The sequence below is a fragment of the Ahaetulla prasina genome, chromosome 10 (genome assembly GCF_028640845.1).
Source record: "Ahaetulla prasina isolate Xishuangbanna chromosome 10, ASM2864084v1, whole genome shotgun sequence".
Taxonomy (NCBI): domain Eukaryota; kingdom Metazoa; phylum Chordata; class Lepidosauria; order Squamata; family Colubridae; genus Ahaetulla; species Ahaetulla prasina.
Window position 1 is genome coordinate 32,432,382 of NC_080548.1, and position 17,986 is coordinate 32,450,367.

Here is a 17,986-nt window from a genome sequence, read left to right on the forward strand (position 1 = left end):
ACACCTGCTGGGCCTTTTATCTGCATAAAACGCCCCGCCCCGAGCGGCGCGTCCTTGATTTGCATAATCGAGCCCTTGATTCAAGCCATTGGTTCCCTCCCTTGCCTTGCCTTGCTTGCAAGCCACGCCCTGCGACTCGTCTATTGGTCCGCTTGGCTCAATGGACTTGGCTGGCCACGCCCTGGATGCGAGCCACCGACGCCCTGGACATTTTAAACCATTAATTAAATCATCAAATCGTAACAAATAGTCATAAATTCCCCGCTCCTGACCCCCCCACATCTGGATCATTTGCCAGTTCATTTGCATGTCTCCGCCCTTTGTTGGTCCAACCCCTCCAGCTTCCCATTGATAAAAGTGTGGCCCCGCCCACCGAAGTGAAAGAGTTCCTGACCGCCCATCAAAGGCCGACTTCTTTTCTGAATGAAAAAAGCTTCGGGGATCCCCCGCCCCGCCCCGCCCCTTCCCTCCCAGCAAGTCCCCGTAGTTTCTTTTATCCAAAAGTGTGCCGAGGGTGACTTTTCTTAAGCAGGCCTCCCGCCAAAGACAGCTCCCGGAGGGAAATCCCCTCCACTTTCCCTAAATGCCGGGGGCTGGATGGTTTGGGGCCTGGGGTCCCCGAAAGCTTTAGGGGGAACGCATCCGCTGACTGTCCCTCTGCAGTTCAGACAACGGTCGCTACGGAGGCCAGCTCAAATTGACACACACCCGAGAGTTATGAATGGAAAGACGACTGCAGGGCGCCAGGTTGGGGAAGGTAGGTTGACTGACTTGGGGATTCAAACCCGGATCCGAACAGGGAGTTCCCCCCACCCCACAAGCAGGACTCCGGAAACTCCGCTCCCAAAAGCAGGGGGCCAAGTCCAAATGTTTGAGATTCACTGGACGAGATGATGCTCCCCCATTCTGTATCGTCCCATCAGTGTAAAAATGGAGGGAGGGAGGGAGGGAGGGAGGGAGGGAAGGAAGGAAGGAAGGAAGGAAGGAAAGTAGGGAGAGAGAAAAGAATAGGGAGGAAGAAAAAAAGAAAAGGGAAGGGAGGAAAGGGAGAGAAAAGAAGGAATGAAAGAAGGGAAGGGAGGAAAGAAGGAAAGAAGAAAAGATGGAAGGAAGGAAGGAAGGAAGGAAGGAAGGAAGGAAGGAAGGAAGGAAGGAAGGAAGGAAGGAAGGAAGGAAGGAAATCTCCTCCCCCAACCACACACACATACAGCTGCTCATAAGTCACTGGCTGAAGACTTGAAACTGTCTGGAAAATTGTGGGAACATCTTTGACAGGAGCCTTTGAACAGTTCTGAGCATCCTTTTTGGGGGATGGAGAAAGCAAAGTTCAAACTGGCCAGGCTCCTACTCTCCCAAAGCCCTTCTGGGGTTTGGGACTACAACTCCCATCGCCCTACATAGCTTGGGCATTGGGTTGGGGATGGAAGATGAGGTCCATCACATCTTGGAAACCCCAGGTTGGTGGTGAAAGGGATTTATTTTTAAGAGATCCACCACAGAGGAACCATGGTAGGAGATGGATGGATTTCTGGCCAACAGTCTCCCCCCCCCCCCACCTCACACCCCTTCTCTCCCCCTCCCCCTTTGCAAAAGGGGAAAAGTCAGGCTGTCCCTTGGATGATTCTTGCAGGAGGGAATGCTGGAGGAGGAGAGGCTGGCTCTCAGCTTCCAGGGATGCTCCAGCCATGCGCCGTGATGCTCCAGCGGCCGGGAGGAAGGGGCTGGCAGAAATGACAGTGACATGGACGGGTAGCAACAGTGGTTTATAAATGGTGGGGATAATAATAGTGTGAGGAGGTAGCCATGGTGATGGAGAAGCGGGTAGCCATGGCAATGGCAGTGGGGGGGGAGGATCCTTTTGCTAAGGACAGTGAGAAATAGCAATGTTGGCCTTCTGAAGAGGTGGGGGGGAGGAAAGAAATAGGAAGAAGGCGTCTCTTTGAGGCTGCTGGCAAGCTGTGGTAGAAAGCAGCTCTGCTCTCCTCTCACCGTCACGCTGGGCTGCCCACGTGCCAAGGAGCCTCGCACGGTGGGTGGATTGGTGCATGTGGGATGCAATTTGGTGACAATCTTCCCCCAAAACTGACCCCCAAAGGCTTGGCTCAAGACAGAGGCAGACGTCCACAGCAGGAAACTCAAAACGTCACAATGCCTTTCCCCGCCTCCCCCCCCACACCAAAAGGGATATTAGTAGAGGGGGAGTAACAGCCACTTTTAATGGGCTGTCGTTACCGCTCTAGCTCTCAGGAATAATCCTGAGCAATGCATTTCACACCTGGAACCCTTGGTCAATCCTCCATTTAGCACCTATGTCAATTCCCTAGCTAGAACCCATGACAATTCTCATTTAGAACCCATGTCAATTCCATACCTGGAACCTTGTTAATTCCACACCTGGAACCCTTTGTCAATTCCCCATCTGGAACCCATGTCAGTTCCCCCATTTGGAATGCATGTCAATTCCCTATTTAGAACCCATGTCAATTCTCGTTTAGAACCCATGTCAATCTCCCATTTGGCATACATGTCAATTCCCTATCTAGAACCCATGTCAATTCTCATCTGGAACACATGTCAATTCCATACCTGGAACTCATCAATTCCTTACCTGGCATGCATGCCAATTTCCCATCTACAACCCTTGTCAATTCCACACCTGGAATGTGTGTCAATTCCACACCTGGAATGCGTGTCAGTTCCCCATCTACAACCCGTGTCAATTCTACACCTGGAAGTGTGGCCAACCTAGAGCCTGCTAGCAGCTGGCTTGTTAGCAGATCCGAGTGTCCCTCTCTGAGAAGGAACGCGCTGCCTTGCTAACAGATTCCGCCACCGCCGAATCTGTTCCAGATTTTCTAAGCATATGCAGAGCGAGAGGGGCCGCGTGCCAAGGCATGTGCGGAGAGCCGTGTTCTGGAAAAAGTGATTGGAAGGAGGAAAAAACTGTTTATTGTCTGTATATTCCATTGTTGCTATAGCCACAGCCTGCATGGAAAATCCTCCTGCCTCCCTCTACTTCAAAGTAACCTCGTCGCCAGGCATGGACGAATTCCAGGCGCCCTGTGCAGAGAGCGACCACAGGAAATCTCACTTAAAGGATCAGATCCTTTAAGGGAGTGTTTTCTCAACTGGGTCAACTTTAAGAAGGGTGGACTTCGACTCCCAGAATTCCCCAGCCAGCTAATGCTCCGTCCTTTGCACAGCTGGAAAATCTAGGAACCATCTCAACCATCTACCAGTCTCTGAGAAACAAGATGATTCTTCTTTTTGGAGAGCATATGTGTAAGTCTAGAGTTGTGGTGTTATCTTAATCTAGCGTTCATGTGATTTTATGAGGCTTTCTGAGACATTCACATGCCAAGTGGGGGAAGTCCACCCCTCTTCAAATCCATTAGCATGCCAGCTGGGGAATTCTGGGAGTTGGAGTCCTCCACCCCTCTTCAGATTGCCAAGGCTGAGCAACACCAAGCCAAGGGACCAGGTGTTAGCCATCTCTTGTCTCAATTCCTCTCACCGTCTCCTGACCACTCGTCTAATCTCTCCCTCTGCTTGCCTGCTTGGATCCAGGATTAAGTTCCCCAAACCATCTTTTGCTACCTGCCCACCCCCCCACAAGCTTCCTTCGACCCATAGCCCCCCTCAGCCTCTGCCACTGCCCCCTTCACCGCTTCCTTCTGCTCTCTGCAAGCTCATCTCGGAGTTGACCTTCCTTTTCAAAGTTGTCCATTGCCAACTCATTCCAAAACTTCTGGTATGTTGTTTTGCACGGTTTTAAGCCCCCCACGGCACGGTTTTCAAAGGTCCACCTTGCACAAATGACACACAGACCAGCTTGCCAAATAGGGGCGAATGGGCACGCCAGGCCTGGGCTAAGGCAGCAGAGACTGCTGAGCTGCTGAGCTGCTGAGCAGCCCTGGAAAACCGAGGGCCGGGGTCTGCCCAGCAAGAGACCCCCAACAGCAACGAAATGCAATGTACAAGCAAAATGCAAGGTTCAAACTTTGCGAGAAGGATTTTTCCAGAGATTGGAAAGCGGAATGAAACCGAGCAATGTTGCCAGCTGCCCAGAGATGCTCGATGGGAGATGGACGGCATATAAATTTGATATAAATAGAAGGATAAATAAATAAGCAGGAATCTGATGAGCATTTTCCCCAGAGACCTGCGCAACAGAGAAAGGAACGGACTTCTGCAGCCAAATCTCCATGCAACTCAAAAGACACCTTTTCAAATCTAGGATTTAAATGTATTTTTATATACAGCACAACGTTCTGGTTATTTAAAAAAAAAATAGACATTTCAGGATATAAACAATTGTCCGGGGGAAGCTGCCTCTTCAATGCAAGCCCAGTTCCTACGAAGTAGCCACATCAGAGGCTGACCTGCCCTAAAACTGACTATTTCCCCTTGACCAATCAATGGTGGTTTATTCCGCAAGCTCTAATGAGCGAAACACAGATTTGGTGCGGTGTGTGAACCCAGTTAAGTGCCAGGGGAGAATTGGTAAGATTCAGCAGAAGGTTGATGGCCAACTTGAATAGCAGGGAGTAGAGATGGACCATTAATCTAATAAATGCCAATGTTAAAAGACTGAAATCTTGCTGTGAAGAACGAAAATCTCACCTCAGTTTGTATTACGCAAACAACCACAAACCCACACATTTCTCCTTCCCAACCCCAGATCCAGAGGCCTGCAGACCTCTTCCGTACTTTCCAACTAAGTGACACTTACCATTCCCATCAGCCTGGCTGGGGAGAAAAATATTTCTATACCTGACCATCACGGGAAGCATTTGATTAGATGGAGAATTCCTGTCCCGTCCAAAAATTATGGGTGAATCCTTCACACTGGATGTGCAGAATGGCCTCTGAATCTTTCAAAAAGAAATACTTTTTTTTTTTTAAAGGGAGGGGGAACCACATAGTATTCCCCCCCCCACACTTCTGGGGTTTCCTCATTTCCCTTCCGGCGCATGGATTTCGGCCAGCCTGCTTGGAGTTTGGAGGCAAAGACGTTGGCCCATTTTGCGCTGGAAGAGAAAGTGGCTTTGTTCGCACTCACAAGGAGCCAGTCTTTGGCAGCGCTGGCCTGTTTCAAACGGTCAACTTCGGAAAGCCAACGTGCTGTTTGGGAGGCATGGAGGAAGGAGCAATTGGGGGGGAGGAGGGGCAGTTCTCTTTTTTATCTCCCAAAAGTTGTCTCCTGCTTGAAAAACTGCCTGAGTGAGTTTTTGGCTGCTTGACAACAATCCTTACCTCTCCGCTAACTCATTAAAAGCAGTGTCTCTCACTGGGCACTTGAAGTGGGGTGGACTTCAACTCCCAGAATCCCCTAGCCAGAAACATGCAGCAGACAAAAACCTGGCTGTAAGGAATTCTGGGAGTTGAAGTCCACCCCACTTGAGAAACACCGATTCAGAGATCAAAGAAACCAGCTCCCACTCAGATTTATTAGACCAGTGCGGGTCTCCAAAGTTGGCAACTTCAAGACTTGTGGGACTTCAGCTCCCAGAATTCCTCACAGCCAGGTCTTTGTCCGCTGCATGGTTCTGACTGGGGAATTCTGGGAGTTGAAGTCCACCCCGCTTCATGAGGCCAAGTTTGTGAAACACCGATTCAGAGATCAAAGAAACCAATTCCCACTCAAGATTTATTAGACCAGGGGGAGTCTCCAAACTTGGCAGCCTTAAGACTCGTGAACTTCAACTCCCAGAATTCCTCAGCCAGCGTCTTTCTGCCTGCTGCACGTTTCTGGCTGGGGGATTCTGGGGGTTGAAGTCCACCAGTCTTAAAGTGGCCACGTTTGGAAAACCCTGGACCAAGAACCTTCATCCCCACTGATCTTCTAGGTTCAACCTCCACCTTGAAACATCTCTCAATTCCTCTTCCTCAACCTTCACATCTCCCCAAAGCTTCCTCTGCACCCCCATTGGTCCTAGATGAGGAAAACTGCCCGTCGTTGCGTTAACCCAGGGCTATTGTGGGAAAAGGCTCAAACAAGGCTAATGCAACCTGCAAAGAAAGTCACACATCCCCAGTCGAAAAAAAGGGGAGGAAACAACGAACGCAGGGCCGTGTCCCAAGGTTCAGGGAGCTCCATCCATTCTGCATGACTACCTTGAACATCGCGAGTCTTCTTAATCATGGCCGTTGAGGGGCTTAGTAATCGTGGCCTCGGAGCAGCCAAAGATGTCCCGATAGTTTCCGTTTCTTTTTTGTGATTTTTCCAACCTCCGGAAATGAGATTATTGGGGAGGTGTTCAGTGCGAATTCAAGACAAGAGGCTGGGGTTGCTCCAGTCAAGGTCCCCTTCCAGTTTCTTGGTCCTTCTTCGTCCTGCGACAAGCCTTCAGAGGACGCTGACCCGCTCGGCCAAGCCTTGCATCTCCATCTCCTGTTCTTGCTCTCTGGCCTCCTCTTCCTCCTCCTCTTCCTCCTGCAGCCGTCGAACGCGCAGGTGCTCGGGGTACTGCAGGCTGTGCTCGGCAGCAAAGTGCTCCCAGCGGGCATCGTCGCTCTCATGGGTTATGTAGCGCTCGCCCATCCGGCTCTCCAGCTCTCGGAGGTCCAGCCAGGTCTGGTAATCCTAAACAGGGGGAGGGGGGGAGATGGAAACCACAACACAGGTTGGAGGCGTTTGCAGGCGGTCTTAGGGACCTGGTGGTGACCAGCCCAAAGAACCAAGAATGACACATGGGTGGGACCCACGGACCACACTCCTGCCCACACCGAGAGGGCAAGCAAACAAGAGTGTGAGAGCAGATCTCACGCCCTTCTGGCACTGATGGTGTTACCTAGTTGGGTAGTGAAACGGTTGCAAGAAAATGACCCAGGTCAGAGAACAGCTAGGACCCCATGGTCCTTCCTCCTTCTCTTCTCTGCAAACCCCTCTCCCTTCTAGCGCTGATGATGTTACCTACTCTGGTAATGAAACGTCTGCTGAGGTCCCCTCGATCAAAGACTTTTACAGTCCAAACGTACCGAGGCCACTGTGGTGGGGAAGACTGACCTAGAGTGAGTCCTTTGGGTCAGAAGAGCCCCCACCTCTTCAACCTACCTGTAGCCAAGTGTGGCTGAGTGACTTATCCACACTGTAACGTTTCCGCATCTTCACCTGGAGCAGGTTGTTGATCAGGTCGATGGCTAAGAGGAGGCAAGAGGAGAAGCAAGCCTTAAAACCAGGGTTGGTTATTAATGAACTCAGTCATTCAATTTCTATTGCTACCCAACTCAATCCAAGTGATACTAGATGGGGATGGATGGATGGATGGATGGATGGATGGATGGAAAGAAGGGAGAGAGGAAGGGAGGGAGGGAAAGAGGGAGGGAGGAAGGAAGAAAGAAAGAAAAAAGAGAAAGGGGAGAAAGAGGAAGGAATAAAGAGGAGAGAAAAAAGGAAGGAATAGAGAGAAGAAAGGAATAGTGGGGAGGAAGGAAGACAGAAAAGGAAGGAATAGAGAAAAGGTAGGAAATAATAAAAGGAAAGAAGGAATAGAGAGGGGAGGGAGGGAGGAAGGAAGAAAGAGAGGAAAAAGAGAAGGGGGAGAAAGTGGAAGGAATAAAGAGGAGAGAAAAAAGGAAGGAATAGAGAGAAGAAAGGGAGGAAGGAAGACAGAAAAGAATAGAGAGAAGGAAGGAATAGAGAAAAGGTAGGAAATAATAAAAGGAAAGAAGGAATAGAGAGGGAGGGAAGGGAGGAAGGAAGGAATATGCTGTGCTGGCTGGGGAATTCTGGGAGTTGAAGCCCCCCCACCCCTTCTTAAAGTAACCAAGGTTGTCAAAAAAGCCCCCCCACCCCCACCCCCACCCTGGTCTTTTCAAGCCGAAGCCTCTTTCCAAAGCTGGTTTACCTCCGACCGAAATCTGCCGCCAGGGGTTGTGCGGATACATGAAGTCGGCGTTCTGGATCTGGTCGTTGATGTCCTCGTCCTCATTGAAGGGGAAAGTGCCGCTCAGGCTAACATACATGATGACGCCCACCGACCACATGTCCAGCGAGCGGTTGTAACCCTGGTTGAGCAGCACCTCGGGGGCCAGGTAGGCGGGGGTGCCCACCACCGAACGCCGGAAGGATTTCTCCCCAATGATGCGGGCAAAGCCGAAGTCACACAGCTTCACCTGCAGAGCCCAGACGGGAGGGAGGGAGGGAGGCTTAGCCGACGGGGGCAAGCCGGACAGGCCGTCCTCCACTTACAACCGTTCGTTTAGTGACCGTTCATAGTTAAAAGACGGCACTGAAAAATGTGACCTAGGATCGTTTTTCACACCTACGACCTTTGAAGCTTCCCCGTGATCCAAATTCCGATTGCTTGGCCGCTGACTCATATTTATGACGGTCGCAGAGTCCCGTGATCACGTAATCCGACTCTTTTGCGACCTTCTGACAAGCAAAGTCAATGGGGAAACCAGATCCATTTAACAACCATATTGCTAACTTCTGTGCTTCACTTAAAAACTGTCAAGAAAGGTGATAAAATGAGACAAAGCTCACTTAACAAATGTCTCACTTAACGACGGAAATGTTGGGTTCCATTATGGTCATAAGTCAAGGACTACCTACATCATATGAAAGATAGGTCGAAGAAGAAAACACCAGTAGTATACAGATAGTCCTCAACTTACGACCACAGTTGGGGCCAGAATTGCTGCCGTTAAGCAAGACAGTTTTTAAGTGAGTTGCGCCCACTCTGTGACCTTTTTTCTCCACTGTTGTTAAGCGAATCACTGCGGTTGTTAAGTGAACCAGGGTCATAAAGCGAAACCAGCGACAACCCCCATTGCTTGTCAGAAGGTCGCAGAGGTGAGGACGTGTCCCTGGGACGTCGCAACCATCATTCAATACCCACTGGGTGCCAAGCGCCTGCATTTTGATCTCATGGCCCCTAGGGTCATACAACGGTCATAACTGTGAGGAGAAATGTTGGCCTCCATTGTGGTCATAAGTTGAGGACTACCTATAATTCAATGAAGTTGAACTTTCGCACAGGGGCCTCGTCTTTCATGCGAGGTGTGGCCCTGAGATTTTGGGGGACTCATTTAAGCTGTTCCTCTCAATTTTGACCGCATTCCCAGGCCCCTTCCTCTCTCTCCTCGCTTCCTTTCCATTCCCGAGACAAGCCCACCTTGTTCTCCTCAGCCAACGGCAAGCACAAGAGCACGGGAGACAGAAAAACATGGTTATTTTTTTTTTAAAAAATCAAGAGCCACACATTCATGGTACACGTAATTCTGTGTTTCAACCACACTGCAGGCCCTTCCAGGAATTCTCAGGGGGAAGAAGAACTCATAGTTAACTTGAATTCTTGGAGAATTGTGGTTAACTATCCCACAAACCCACTTTTGGGGATTTTGGGGTGAAAGGGAAGCCAGCGTGCTTTGTTTGGGGGTGTCCAGGAGGAGCCTCGGTGCAAGTAACGGTTTACCTGCGGAAAGGGCTCGGCAGACGCCAAGAGGACATTTTCAGGCTTCAGGTCGCAGTGCACGATGTTCTTGAAATGCAGATGTCGGAGGGCAACCAGGACCTGAGGAGACAGGAAATGTCCAGGGGAAAAAAATTGGCCATCGAGTAACTTCTAGTTTCAACAGAGGAGAATCTGTGGAGCTCAGGGTGGAACTGTGGGGTCCTTGGTGCTCTTTGGTTTGTTTCATGACCTAGCTAGGTTACATCATCAGTTCTGGAAAGGAATGGTGTTTGTGGAGTGGAGAAAAGAGGAGGAGGAGGAGAACTGTGGGGTCCTTGGTGCTCTCTAAGCTTGATGGATTTCTTCAGACGTTTCATTACCCAACTAGGTAATGTATTCAGTGTTAGGTGTCGTCCTCCTCCACTCTGCAAACCTCGTTCCCTTCTAGCACTGATGATGCTACTTAGGAAATGGGATAAAAGGATCAGAAGCAAAGTACAGAAGTTACATTTGACGCGTGGATAACTTAGAAAAGGGACCAAAGAAGCCCTGTCTGTCTTTTGAGATTGCTAGAGTCATTCTGATGCTAGAAGAGACTTGATAGCCCCAAAGGGGATTTTTTCTCTTTGTTTTAAGAAACCTATAATCCCCTGGGAAGAATCTCTAATCATATCCTTGGTTTGCAGGTCAAGGCAGAAGCGTTATTTTTAGTTAGGACTCTGGAGCCACCTAGTGACAGATCCCTGCATTACATTCTCCAAAATTTATTTATTAAGAAATTTTTTAAGTACCGTAAGTAAGTAAGTAAGTAAGTAACTAGAGGGAGGGAGGGAGAATTATTCAGCAGGTTCTGACAGGTTTTGGAGAACCGGTAGCGGAAATTTTGACTAGTTTGGAGAACCAGCAAATACCACCTCTGGCTGGGCCCAGAGTGAGGAGGGAATGGAGATTTTGCAATATCCTTCCCCCAGGTGTGGGGAGGGAATGGGGATTTTGCAGTATCCTTCCCCTGCCATGCCCACCAAGCCACACCACACCCACCAAGCCATGGCCATAGAACCAGTAGTAAAAAATTTGAATTCCACTACTGGGAGGAGGGAGGAAGGGAGGGAGGGAGGGAGGAGGGAAGGAAAGGAAAGGAAAGAGAGAGAGAAAGAGAGAAAGAAAGAAAGAAAGAAAAAAGAAAGAAAGAAAGAAAGAAAGAAAGAAAGAAAGAAAGAAAGAAAGAAAGAAAAAGATAGATTTGGAGAAGCATTTCTACCTGGGTGATTAGGAACTTGGTCAGCCTCTCTGGCAGCCGGCCCTTCTCCGAAGACAGGATCATCTCCAACATATCTCCATGGAGCTTCTCCATCACTACAAAGACTTTCTCCGGGGTCTCAAACATGCATTCTAGATTTACAATCCCAGGGTGCCTCAAACTCTAGGACAGAGTCAAAATGAAAAACAGGAGGCTTACCCTTAAGGGAAGGGGCCTCCCCAGCCCTCCCCTGGAGAGAGACTATTAGCAGTCTGAGTGCCCCAAGAGAGTCAATCCGTCATTTTATTTTGGCATTGACCCCCAGAGCAAATCTCTCTGCAGCTTCTGCAGGACAGAACCTGAATAGAAGAAACCAGCTTACCTACAATAGAAGAATGGATATTGAAAGTTACTAACTTGGCTGAGATGGCTAAAATCTCAGCCTTTTTGAAAGACAATACGCAGGAAAGATATTTAATTGAATGGAAAAAATGGATTGATTATTTACAAAGATATCAGATTAAGAGATATCAGACTGCCTTTGAATAATTAGGATGTATTATTTTAGAATGTAATGGGGGAGGTTAGGAAATGAAAAGACTCGGATGAGGTTAATTGGATTAGAAGGGAAAATTTTATTCTATGATTGGTTTATGTATAACAATACCTTGTGATTGACCCGGGAAGCCAGGGTGGTGGTGAAGGGAGGGGGAAAGGGGGTTTTGGAGGGGGGGGGGAAAGGAGAAAAAATATTTTTGTTTGTTAAAACTTTTTCAATAAAAAAAAAAGAAGAAGAAGAAGAAACCAGCTATAACCCCCTATAAAGCAATACAACTGAAATTGTAAGTTTAAGAGCTTATAGATAGATAAATTTATTGTCATTTTTTTAATGTGGACACTGGCACACATTCAAAATAACATTCTGTCACTTATATAGTTAAGAAACATGAATACAGTAAGGCATTAAGACAATTTGAATAAGGCAACCCCATCGTTTAGAACAGAGGTCAGCAACCCATGGCTCTGGAGGCGCATGTGGCTCTTTCACCCCTCTGCTGCGGCTCCCTGTCGCTCAAAATATGCGTCACAACCGCCAATGTGCGACACCTGCCGGCACACAATTTATTGAGCTTTTTGACTCCTGGTAGGCCAACCATGGATAAATCCAAGAAAAGAAAAGTTTCAGAAGAAAACAGAACATTTAATTCAACTACATGTGCTAGTTTTGTGGCCACTCAGGAAATAGTCAGGCACGGGAAGGGTTTTGTGGCTCCCGGTGTTTTCTTTTCTGTGGGAAACGGGTCCAAATGGCTCTTTGAGTGTTTAAGGTTGCCGACCCCTGATTTAGAAGAACAGTCAAATTACTAGCCTGAAGAATAATACTATTATAATTCTAAAATCCATGGGGGGGAAAAGCTGTAATTAATAAAAAATATTACATCTAGAGAAAACGCCATGCAGTAGCACAGCGCTTCTCAATCTTGGTCACTTTCCAATGTGTGGACTTCAACTCCCAGAATCCCTTCCTGGCTGAGGCATTCTGGGAGTTTGAAGTTCACAAGTTGCCAACACCAGGAGACCCCTGGTTTTGAAACCTAACCAATCATAATGTCTTTATCTATATTGTCCAATGACCCTAGCCACTTAATTATTAAAAATGAAATAAAAATGAAAAGCGAGAGTCCATTGTCAGGGGTGCCAGAAGATTGGATGGATCTGCTCACCTGCAAGATGGCGACCTCGTTCCGCAATTGGCTCTCCTGCTTTGTGGGGAAACGAAGCTTGTCGATGACCTTCACGGCCACATCCCTCCCGGTCTTGCGGTGTTTTCCTGGCCGGAGACGAGACAGAGAGCTCTTAGCAAGAAGTTACGGAGTTAGTTGGTTCCAACCCACCTCCAGACCAGCTCTGAATCTCCCCAGAGATGACAGATCCTCTGAGAGGGCGTGAATCCTTGGGGGGGAAAAGGGTTGGTAGATGCCTTCAAGACTTCATCTTTGGCCCTGAATGGGCTCATTGTCTCTTTCTAAGGGTTTTGATTGAGGTCAAGGGCTGATTTTTTGGAAAGGGAAAGAAGGACCAGGGGAGACAGGATAGCAGTCTTCCAATATCTCAGGGGCTGCCCCAAAGAAGAGTGGGGGTCCACCTATTCTCCAAAGCACCTGAAGGCAGGACAAGAAGTAACGGGTGGAAACTGATCAAGGAAAGAAGCAACTTAGAACTAAGGAGAAATTTCCTGACAGTTAGAACAATTAACCAGTGGAACGACTTGTCTGCAGAAGTTGTGAATGCTCCAACACTGGAAATTTTTAAGAAGAGATTGGACAATTTATTTGTCTGAAATGGTTTAGGGTTTCCTGACTAAGCAGAGGGTTGGACTAGAAGACCTCCAAGGAAAACCACAACTGGTCCTTTCTGAGAGCCAGGGTCATTCCCACTAGCTTTGAGGTGTACATCACAAAATTTCAAGAACGGCACAGTGTAGGATTGTGAAAACAAATCCACCCTCCCTCCTCGTTTTGACCGGTGTGGAGAGCTGCCATCTTGACTTTTTGACAACTGCTGTTTCTATCACAAAATCTGGAAAAAGGAAGCCAAGCCACCAGTTGGGTTACCTCCGTAGACCACACCAAACTGACCGGAGCCCAGGACCTCATCTGGGAATATCTGGTAGACGGTGGAGATGTCCTGCAATTGGACAAAGAAGACACCTCTTGAGGTCCCCTTCAGCAGGTGATGAGCTCAAAGAAGGAGATCCAGAGGCAGAAGAATGGTGTCTTGTAGGTCACTTACCACGTTCTCCTGAATTTGGCTGTTGGACACGGAGATCCTCAAAGACGCTTGTCCTAGATAAGACAGGACAGAAAGATTTCACCTCCTCCATCTCTTCATCCCTGGAAGCTTTCGAGAAGAGGCTGGACTGACATCTGTCAGAAATGGTGTAGGGTCTTCTGCTTGGGTGGGGATGGGGGTTGGACTAGATGACCTACAAGGTCCCTTCCAACTCTGTTAATCTGTTAAGACATCTTGCCCCTCTCTGCCCTCTGGTGCACCAGGAACTGGGCCCCTGGAAGCCACTTGGCAGACCAAGAGGGCCGCGATGTATCTCCAAGGGCTACAAACCGAGAGAAGGCAATGTAATACCCTTTCCCATGGTTAGAGGGCAGTGTCGCGGAAGGAGCATGCTCAGAAGGGAAGCCTTGATTCAGCAGGACTGGTGTCTTGGCAAGGAAGTCCTCACTTACTGACCGTTCAGCAACTGCTTCAAATGATCGCTAAAAAAGGAGACTCGTGACCGGTCCTCAAAGTTATGGCCGTCACAGTGTGCCCAGGGTCATGATTTGGGCACTTGGAAAGCGATGCATATTTATGACAATTGCAGCTTCCCAAAGCCATGTGATTCCCATATGCGACCTTCCCTGGCAGACCCTCACAACCTCACATCTGTGGCTTCCCCCAAGCAAAGTCAATGGGGAAGCTGGCAGGAAAGTCTGCAAGCCACGGTCATGTGACTTCGTGCTTAACGATCTCAGGGGATTCACTTAATGACCACACCTGGAACTGACCTCGTAAGTCAGGGCGGTAGTGCACCATTCCATTTTACAACTGCACCACTTGCAAATAGAGCTGCTGGACCCGATTGCGGTCAGTAAGCGAGGACGACCGACCTACGCAAACATTATCCGGGGCGCTTACGGTACTTACTGTGGGGGGGCTGTCCCTGGGCAGCTGGTACCCCCTGCAGGATGACGGGCATGAGGGCTTGGCGGAGGGCCATCTCCCAGGCCTTGGCGTGTTCCAGGCCGTCCGCGCCATGCTGGGAGTTGCCGGGGGCGCTGTTCTCGCCCACGTAGTAGGTGGCGTTGGCGGTAATGATTTCAAAGCAGTGAGGATTTGCCCCGGATGGCATGAGGGAAAAGTCCTGAGCCGGCTCCACGGTCAAAATCTCGGACAACGGGATCTCCTGGAAAGGAAAAAGGACAATTTATTTTTTTTATTAATTAAATTTCTAGACCGCCCTTCTCCCGAAGGACTCAGGGCGGTGTACAGCCTTATTAAAATACATAGATAGACAATAAATTTAAAATAATTTTAAAATGAAATATTTAACCGGCCAATTTAACTAAAAATAACAAAACCAATTAAAATCAGTACAAAATTTAAAATTTAAAATTTAAAAAAACTAAAAAATCTAATCCAGTCCAGACAATAAACCAGCTTTTCTCCACAGATACGTCCTGGCTTTACAACCGTCGGCTTAGCAACCGTTCAAAGTTACGGCAGACCCTCCCCCCCAAAAAAGATGCTTATGGTCCGGTTCTGAAGTTCTGACATCTGTCCACCCTCCCCCTGTGGTCATGTGACCCATACTTGGCTCATTTATGGGTTCATTTTTCCTCCCCAAAGGTTTCAGCTGAGAGAAGACAGCCCACCGGCCCCCCCAAAGAAGGGCAGAAGCTGGCTAGGCCCAGTGGGGTCCGGCTGCCCACTTCTGCCCCTGTCCTGGAGCCCCCCCCCCCCGAGGAGACAGGCTCACCTTGTAGTAGCGGTTGCTGCTGTTGTTCTGGAAGAGGGTGAGGCACTTGCTGTCCAGCCGCCAATAATGCCGTTTCCGCTGCAAAGGGGAAAAAATAGAAAATGTTTGGGGGTCGTGGGGGGGGAAGGAGAGGAAGGGGCTTCTCTTGGAATGAAAGGCCCCCTCTTTGCTCAGCCTGCTAATGAAGATAGGAGGACTTCAACTCCCAGAATTCCCCAGCCAGCATGCTAGCAAAAATTTCAGATGTATAAACTACATCTCCCAGAATTCCCCAGGAACCATGCTAACAAAATTGAAGCTGTGTGAACTACATCCCCCAGAATTCCCCGGCCAGCCTGCTGCTGTACTGGAAGACAAGTGGACTTCAACTCCCAGAATCCCCCATCTTTTTTCACTTGCGAAGCTTGAGAAACCCCACTTTAGAGCCAAGGGGGCCTCCCAGCTTGACCCCTTTAAGACTTGTGGACTTGGACTCCCAGAATCCCCCGGCCCCTGGGGAAGGAGGCAGCCCCTCCCTCTCGCTCACCAAGGTGTCTTTGTTGCTGAAATGCACCATCCAGCCTTCCTTCAGGGCCGTGCTCGACTTGCGCGTCGTCTGTCGGACCGACTGCACCACCCGCATCAGGGGGATATACCCTACGGAGCTGGGAGTGGGGGCAGAGGGAGACGGGGGCACAAGTCAGCGTGGTTGGGGGTCGCAGGGCAAAAAGAGCAGGGTGACTGAACACCCCTCTCCAAGTGGGAAAAGAAGACCCCCAAGATGGGGACGGGGGTTCACTAGAGGTCCCGAAAAATCAGAATTATCAACGGCTATGAAATACAGGTGGTCCTTGACTTACGACCAGAATTGAGCCCCAGAGCCGAGAGGATGGCGCACTCGGGGTCTCTGCCTCACCTTTGGGATTTCTGGAGGCTCCCCACGTCTTCGTCCATGCGCAGCTCGTTTTCCGAATGAGATCCTGGGATGATCCCGGAATCGTCGGACTCGTCCATGAGTGAGTTCTTATCCGCCTCGCTGAGATCACTCGATTCTTCCATCGGCACATCTGGAGGGAAGGAAAAGGAATCCAATGAGGCAAATCCAACCCTGATCCCAGGCGCATCAGGTTTCTAGTCCTCAAGGTTCAGGAATAATCAGCAATTGCCAGAGATCTGGTAATCCTGATGCGTTCCATTCGTGGGCATCTCGAAACGGCCAAACGAGGTATGAAAGAGGTAGTCCTCGCCTTACGACCGCAATGGGACCAGGGTTTCCTGGGCTAAGTAAGGCAGTTAAGTACATCACGCTCAACTTTAGGACGTTTTTGCCACAGTCGTTAAGCGAATCACTGCATTGGTTAGAAACGGTACCGGAAGGTCAGCTCTGCAACATCCCTCCTGCCTCTCCCAGAATAAAATCCCACACACACCCCCGGCAACAGTCTCCTCTCATCTTGCCCCACCTGCAACACAAGATGTCTTTGGAACTCACCGCCACCATTAAAGGATGCCTCCCCCAGACAGTCGTTGGGCACCCGCGTCGCACAACGCTTGTGGCAGTTGAATTTGCAATCTGGAGAGGAGTTGGGGGAGGGGGAGGAGAGAAAGAGAGAGAGAAAGCCATTTTTTTAATACAATTTTTTTTATTTTTTACAAAGACACATACATAAAACAATCTTCAATCACCATGTTCATTACAACTAATTTATCAATCTTATTTTTTTTTAACAATATAATGTATCTCTCAACATTTTAATCAATTAGTCTCAATTATGAATAACATTTCATTCTCTCTATTCTAATCAGCTTTCTTAATTTAATGTTAAACATCTCCAATCTCATTCCCTAAACTCCATCATGTAATTTAACATTTTCATTATACAGTCTTACTTAAATCTCTTTAACACATCTCTCTAACCACTGATAAAAGAAATCCCATATTTTGTAGAATTGTTTCTCTTCCTGGTCCAATTTACTCATTTCTGCACATTCCAACGTTTTCATAATAATTTCATCTTGCAATGGAAGTCTTTCATTTTTCCAATTTTTGGCAAATACAATCCTAGCTGCTGTTAAAACATTTACAATCAAATATCTCACTTCTCTATTATATGTTTCAGATATAATTCCCAATAAAAAAATTTCTGGTTTAAAATCAATATGTTTCTTAATCATCTTTTCCAACCATGTGTGGACTTTAGACCAATATCTTTTAGAGGAAGCCATTTTTCAGTGACACCCCCCCCCTCCCGAAAGTCACTTGGTTGCTCTTTGTCTGTGAAGAGGGGTGACCCAAAGGTTGTAATGCCATCAGCCGCCAGCAGGAGGAGACCACGAACAAAACGGGCTCTAGCTGTGCAAAGCCAGCCTCACTCCTGCAAGGCTGCCAATATCTGGTAGCAGGGAGTTCCCCGTGCCTCCTCCTCACCTTTGCACTGAAGGCCCTGGCGGAAGAGCCCCTTCAGGAGTTTCTTGCAGTACTGGCAGACGGTGGGGCGGGTGTAGGAGTGGATGAGGAAGGTGTGGGGCACCTTCACCTTGGAGAGGAAGAGCTTGTCCAGCTCTATGGGGCGGCCAATGTAGGTGCAGGAGGTCAGGCGGCGGGGAAAAAGCTCCGTGGAACTTCGGCTCTGGAAGTGGAGGAGAGAAACAGGATCAGGACAGGGAGAGGAGGGAGGGAGGGGAGAAAGAAAAGAAGGAAAAAAGGGAAGGAGGGAAGGAGGGAGGGAGGAAAGAAAGAAAGAAGGAAGGAAGGAAAAGAAGGAGAGAAGGAAGGAAGAAGGAAAAAAGGGAGGGTGGAAGTAAGGAGAGCTGCTTTGGAGTGCCCCA

General features: G+C 48.7%; 1 protein-coding gene across 4 annotated transcripts in view; it reads right to left on the minus strand.

The window, feature by feature from the left end:
• Positions 1 to 4,234: 4,234 nt before the first annotated feature.
• Positions 4,235 to 17,986, minus strand: part of PRKD2 (protein kinase D2) — a 23,519-nt gene continuing 9,767 nt past the window's right edge. For all 4 annotated transcript variants that reach the window (XM_058195845.1, XM_058195847.1, XM_058195848.1 and 1 more), the window contains exons 5-18: positions 17,586 to 17,787; positions 16,650 to 16,730; positions 16,074 to 16,224; positions 15,705 to 15,822; positions 15,179 to 15,256; positions 14,347 to 14,605; positions 13,435 to 13,487; positions 13,257 to 13,329; positions 12,366 to 12,472; positions 10,663 to 10,824; positions 9,423 to 9,521; positions 7,851 to 8,118; positions 7,058 to 7,143; positions 4,235 to 6,586 (exon numbers count right to left, since the gene is read on the minus strand). In XM_058195845.1, coding sequence (XP_058051828.1) covers positions 6,350 to 6,586; positions 7,058 to 7,143; positions 7,851 to 8,118; positions 9,423 to 9,521; positions 10,663 to 10,824; positions 12,366 to 12,472; positions 13,257 to 13,329; positions 13,435 to 13,487; positions 14,347 to 14,605; positions 15,179 to 15,256; positions 15,705 to 15,822; positions 16,074 to 16,224; positions 16,650 to 16,730; positions 17,586 to 17,787 — 1,974 coding nt within the window. In that variant the 3' untranslated portion in view covers positions 4,235 to 6,349. The remainder of the gene's footprint in view (positions 6,587 to 7,057; positions 7,144 to 7,850; positions 8,119 to 9,422; positions 9,522 to 10,662; positions 10,825 to 12,365; positions 12,473 to 13,256; positions 13,330 to 13,434; positions 13,488 to 14,346; positions 14,606 to 15,178; positions 15,257 to 15,704; positions 15,823 to 16,073; positions 16,225 to 16,649; positions 16,731 to 17,585; positions 17,788 to 17,986) is intronic.